The sequence below is a fragment of the Sinocyclocheilus anshuiensis genome, unplaced genomic scaffold, assembly GCF_001515605.1.
Source record: "Sinocyclocheilus anshuiensis isolate Anshui unplaced genomic scaffold, SAMN03320099.WGS_v1.1 scaffold7, whole genome shotgun sequence".
NCBI classification, from domain to species: Eukaryota; Metazoa; Chordata; class Actinopteri; order Cypriniformes; family Cyprinidae; genus Sinocyclocheilus; species Sinocyclocheilus anshuiensis.
In genome coordinates this window covers 1,753,524-1,760,084 of record NW_015549582.1, presented here as the reverse complement: position 1 = coordinate 1,760,084, position 6,561 = coordinate 1,753,524, and the positions used below count along the sequence as shown (strand labels likewise).

Here is a 6,561-nt window from a genome sequence, read left to right as displayed (position 1 = left end):
CACGGATCAGCTCCAGGCATGACGAAGCAGATATCTTCCTCTTTTGGAAGACCAAACAAAGTAGTTTCTCTTTCACAACGAAACACACAGCGCCTTCACGACATTGCGGCGGCGGTAACAATACTACAGCGAGAATAAAAGTTACGCCTTCTTACTTTGCGTTAACATTTTGGCGGCATTATGCAAATCTTCCCAGATAGTGACATAGGTATGTGGGGGCGTGTTAGAACGAGCCGTTTTAGGTAGGTGTGGCTGACTCTTAACTTTTATAAAGAATATCTCTTTGGATTTGAGACTTTAGTCTTTGCAACTTTACAGATCTTCTTTATGCACCAAGAGCTTGTAACACTCCAAAGAGAAAGGAAACATTGAAATCGCATCATATGACCCCTTTCATACACAAAAAAAGTGTAAAATTCTGACAAAATCTAATTTCTTGATGATTTGATATTTTATAATAGTGATTTTATAATTTCAAAATATAGAGAAAAAGTAGAAATGGATGACTAATAAGCCAACAAGTGCCCCTCTGCTGCCGTCTACTGGTTATAATTGTGATTTGATGTATTTTTTTTAATTTTACATAAGTATTTGTTTACCACAAAGTATAATTTTGGTCATCCGATTAAAAATAACTTTAAAACTGGATCATTTTAGAGCTTTAAAGTGCTGGAAATAGATAATAATAAACTGATAAACGGTCCGCGCTGCAAAGCTGAAAGCGCGGTTAAGTTTCGTTTTCATTTCATTTGCTGTTTGATGTTTCCCAAGTGCAACAGAAATAGTAGCACTTATGCGTTGGACAACGTGGTGGTCACGCCAGTGTGACCGCTCACAAAAATAGTAACCGTAACACTGTTACTCCGCGTGTAGTGTGCCAGGGTTGCCAGGTTTTCACAACAAAACCCACCCAATTGCTGCTCAACACTAGCCCAAAACTAGCCCAATCGCGTTCCGAGGGGGGTCCACCGGTAAACCCGGGGGGGGGGGGGCGGGGGGGGTAAAATACACGTTTTTTGGAGGGGTTCCCATGGTAAGATTTGCACTCCAGGGACTAAATATCACGTTTTTGGAGGAAAACCGTGGACTTGGCAACACTGTAGCGTGCAAACTTGATGCGTCCTCTGAAGACTGCTTAGATGTGTGCGACTTGAAGCAGTGCTGCTCAGACCGATCGGTGTGTGTCATCAAAGTACTGCGAGAGCTATAAGAGAGCGGACGTCTCCTTTTGCCTTCTCTCGCTGTATTTTGATGTAGGGCTGCACGATTATGACAAAAATTGTCGATTATTCCCTTGAAATTGTAATTGTGATTATTAATTACGATTATCACAATTTACATTGAATGATGTTTGTACCATTGTTTGATGCAACTGCATGCCGTATTTTTTATATGAAAATAAACAAGCTGAAAACACTCTAACTGAAAAACCTTTAGTGCTTTTCTATAGTATTAAGCCTCAAATTATAACTATACATTATTACATTATTAACTATACATCGGATTGGTTTCTTCTTTAAATTATAAAAAAAGTAAAAATATGAATGGTATTATAGTGTTATACTAAAACTAAAATTAAAACAATGGAAAAACCCTTAAGATAACATGTAGAAAGAAAAAAAAGCATCTTAAGCACACAGAATAACATAAGTGGACTTTGAATGATTAATTGCCGCTTTGAACGATTACGTAATTGTGGCATCCATAATTGTAATCGCGATTAGAAATTCGATTAATTGTGCAGCCCTACTTTGATGTCATACACCGATCGATCTTCAAGTCGAACACATCTCTTTACTCTCACGTGTCATGTGACAGAGTGTATCTCTGAATCGCATTTTTTTCATATCGCGATATTATCGCTAATGCAATTAATCGTTCAGCCCTATTTCAACTGGTACATTTTATGTTACGTCAGCTGTTCATAACCCATTTTACATTTGTAATGGGATGTACGCAACTGTTCAAAAGTTTGCTTTTTAAAATATATTTAGTATTTTTATTCAGCATGGATACATTAAATTGATCAAAAGTGACAGCAGTGGCATTTATAATGCTACAAAAGATTTCTATTTCAAATGTACATTTACATTTAGTCATTTTGCAGATGCTTTTATCCAAAGCGACTTACAATTGGGGAATACATCAAGCGATTCTTCTTAAAGAGGCAAACAGACACAGGAAGTGCTTGTAATACCAAGTTTTAGGCATTGTTCAAATAAGTACAAGCTAGAAAGGGAAGGAATAAATAAAGAGAAAGACCAAGTTTTTTTTTGTTAAATTAAATAAAATTAATTTTAAAAAATGCATACATTTTAAAATAAAATTAAAATTAAATAAAATTAATTTAAAAAATAAAATTAATTGTTAAAAATTAATTAATCAAATAAATGCTATTCTTTTGAACTTTCATCAAAGAATCCTGAAAAACTTCAGTTTCCACAAAAATATCAAGCAGCTTTTTTCAGAATTGATAATAAGAAATACTATCAAATAAGAAATGTTTCTTAATCACAAAATCAGTATATTATAATTATTTCTGATGGATCATGTGACACTGACACTGAAAACAGCTTTGCATCACAGGAATAAATTACATTTTAAAACATAAATGCAGCCTTGGTGAGCATAACTGATTTCTTTCAGAAAAATAAAAAAACCTTACCGACCCCAAACTTTTTGGTAGTGTATTTCCGAGTGATTTCTGATGGATAAAATCAAGTCATGCCCCACATTTTTCTATTGAATAACCTGTTTCACTTGGAAATACATTAAATTACGGAAGTAAAAGGGGTTGTGAACAGTTGACTTGAACAAAATGTACCATGTAGTTCCAGCATCTGATTCTAAGCATTTCTAAGCGTCCAACACATTTTGACCTTGTTCATGAATGTTGCTGATGTATTTTTAATTCCCCAGTTGCTGATAAGAGCTAAAACCGTGAGAGCCTGATGATTTTGGAGAGCAGCAGCTACTTTTTAGCACAGTTCGGTCCCTAGATGCTGCAGAGGAGTGTGAATGGGTTCTCCCCGACGAGGGAAGGGGGAGAGCTGACGCTGGGTCAGTCAGTACCGTTCCTCATAAAGGCCTTAAAGTGCAAACAGCCCCTTAAATCTGCCCACTGAACAGCGGCCTGACAGCCCTGCATGGGTGAGCCAAAGTTAAGATAAAGAAAGCTGGATATATGTGAAGCCGCTTTTGTTCCGAGCTCCTTCGCTTGGAGCCAATGGGAGTCATTATTTCACCAACTCATTGTTATGTCATTGACCCCATGGAAGAAGGGCCCTTTAATTTCACCATTTATTACTCTACCAATATTGTTCGGGTTCCGCCTCAGAAATAAATCTGTCTTTCCTCTAGTTGTTTTAAAGCTTTGTACACCACTCCCATCAGCCTTTGTGTCTTTAGACACTTACTTCATTGGAGCTCAGTGACAGCGGAGTGAAGGGGCTACATAATAATGTACGATACAGCTGCATGCATAGTAAGAATGGGTCTCGATGCTCAACTAGCTGTCTGAAAACCGACTAGTCGGTTAGTGAGGTTGACTCACTTATCTATAGTTTAGATTTGTGTAGTAGCTGTGCTTTACTTGGAATGCAAACAGTTTAGATGAACTTCCTTTAAAGCACTGTCACTACAGTCATACACTTTCAGACGGATGCATCACATCTCATGCTGTTTTTATTTATTTATTTTTGAGTATTGAGTATGTATTGGTCGATATTGTGAATGCTGACTTACCCTACTTTTACATTTAGATTGCCTCTGCTGTCATCAGTTGCTCACTTAAAGTTACATTTTAAAACACTTTTTTATTAATTAATTTATTAACACTGTTAAATGTTATCTTTAGCAAATCACAAAATAAATGTCCATTTTTCATACTGAATATGCATTTTTACTCTTCAAACTTATAAAGATCAGTTTTCTCATTTAGCTAATTGATTTATATGTATCCATATACAGAGTCTGAGACCACATTTAAAGTTATTTTTTAAACCTGGAAATTAACAAATGTTTAGGATTCTGAATAATTTAAAACAGAAAAGTTAGCTGAAGAAATATGTCTAATAAATATTGTTTAAGAATAAAATATGAAAGTTTCTAACACAAATTCATCATTTGCAACAGATTTTAGATAGTGTTTTTTTTTTTGTAAATGTATTTAAAAAATATATATTTATTAAATACTAAAAGTAGAAACATGGTGCCTAAATTCACTTTAATTCACTTCACTTTTTGAAACATTTAAAATAATTTTTGACTTTTTACTCTTTTTTTTTATTTATTTTTTTATATTATTTATTTAGACAAAATAGAATGGAATTTAATATTCATAGAATTAAATTTTTTTTGTGCCATTTATTGGTCATTGGCAATAACATGAATTTTAATTATTTTGATAATTATTAGTTTATCGTATCTGCTGTAATTTTAATATTGCTGTATGCACCATATATTTAACTTGATAGCATGGACGGAAAATCAAATCCTTATATTTATTTTGTTGCTTCCCTATCATCACAAGTCATGTTTTTCCCTGTCATTCCTTCCAATTAGCAGCCGGCATGTTCAGTTCATCTCCTGGTTTCTTTTTTAGTGTCTGTTGTTTCCATTCTAGAGTTTGTGCAGTGATAAAACGGCCAAGTTTCGATAAGATAATCCTCTTATAAATCAAAGGGCTTTTTTTTCCTTTTACCTGCCTTTTTCTCTTTCACTCAACCTTTCCTTCTCTGTCTCTTGGCCCTCTCCCAAACCTAGGTACCATTACCCAGTGCCTAAGGTATTTTATGTGCAGCTGACAGTGGGGAACAACGAGTTTATCGGAGAGGGGCGGACTCGCCAAGCTGCCCGACACAATGCGGCTATGAAAGCCCTTCAAGCCCTGAAGAACGAACCCATTCCAGAGAGACCACCTCAGGTAACCTTCACAACTGTCCCACCTAACAGAACACACACTACACAGCCATGCAATCAAATCTTCTTTTAATTTCATTATTTCATAATACTTAAATTCAGCAAGGATGCATTAAAATGATCAAAAGTGATAGTAAAGACATTTTATAATGTTACAAAAAAAAAATGCAGCTTTTTATTTCTATTCATCCTGAATATTGAAAAAATGTATTCTCACAAAAATATTCAGCACTGTTTTCAACATTCATAATAATAAATAAGATATGTTTCTTAACCATCAAATCAGCATATTAGAATGATTTCTGAAGGGTCATGTGACTGAAGTCTGGAGTAATGGCTGCTTAATATTCAACTTGCCATTACAGGATTAAATTACAGTTAAAAATATATTAAAATAAAAAAACCTCTTATTTTAATTTGTAATACTATATAATAATATAATTGTTTTTACTGTATTTTTTTAATGAAATGCAGCCTTGGTGAGAATAAGAAAGTTTCTTAATAATAAAATCTTAATAACTTTTGAACAGTAGTGTGCATACTTATAATAATTGAAAAGAAAAAGCCCATAAAGATCCATTATCTTGTTTAACTAATTGTGTTTGGTATATTTTTCCATATATAGTCTGAGTCTGAGACCATTTTAACACCTGGAAAGTGAAAGTTTTAAGATTTTGAATTATTCAGAAAAAAAAGGAAGCCAAAGAAGAAATATTTTTTATAAATATTCTGTTTAAGAATTTCTATAAAAAAAAAAAAAAATTTGTAATGGATATTATTATAAAATAAATTTTTTAATTTTAATTAAACATTTTATGTGTTAGTTTCCTGTTTTCAGTCTAAGCACTTGAAAGCCTATCATGCTCTGCATATTCATAACCTGATGTCAGGTAAAAGTGATATTTAATCTGACGATCCAAGTCACGATATTTAAGAAGATACAACTGTCCTGTTTCCTCATCATCTGTCAATGTTCACAACATCTTCTCAGAGCTTTAGTTTCTGTCAGAGCTGTGTTTGCACGTAGCTTCGGGCCATCCTTCAAAATACTAATTTCTCCCACCGGAAATCATATTACATTGTGCCCCAAATGCCTGGCATTGACCAAGGTTATTTAAACCGCAGCGGTGCCTCTCCTGTTTAGTCATGTCCCCCTTCTGTCTCCATAATGAGGGCTTTGTCAGACGCTTCTTCCGTGTATTGCTTTACAAATTGATACACAACATACCTGTGCACACCTCAGGGCAAAACCGTGTTTGTCTGCATGTCTCCCCACTCCTGTACCATATCTCAAACCTCGAGGATGAGTTTCATGCTCACTCACACACACACACACACACACACACACACAATGGGTTTCATTCACACGTATTTGTGTGCACATCTTTACTAGCGTTACTTTTTTAAATCACTAATTATGTGTACTTGATCCCTCATTTAGAAGTATACAGATTTATGGTGTATTCACACCAGGAAAGTCTGCTAGTTCACTTGCTTTGGTCCAGACCAGGGGTAGGCAAGTTCGGTCCTAGAGAGCCGCAGTCCTGCAGAGTTCAGCTCCAACCCTAATCAAACACACCTGAACAAGCTAATCAATGTCTTCAGGATTACTAAGGCTATAGGCAGGTGAGTTTTTTTTCA

The 6,561-nt window shown here is 34.9% G+C and overlaps 1 protein-coding gene across 3 annotated transcripts in view; it reads left to right on the top strand.

Moving 5' to 3' along the window:
* Window positions 1–6,561, top strand: part of stau2 (staufen double-stranded RNA binding protein 2) — a 163,524-nt gene that overhangs the window by 47,906 nt on the left and 109,057 nt on the right. For all 3 annotated transcript variants that reach the window (XM_016446089.1, XM_016446090.1, XM_016446088.1), the window contains exon 6: window positions 4,765–4,924. In XM_016446089.1, coding sequence (XP_016301575.1) covers window positions 4,765–4,924 — 160 coding nt within the window. The remainder of the gene's footprint in view (window positions 1–4,764; window positions 4,925–6,561) is intronic.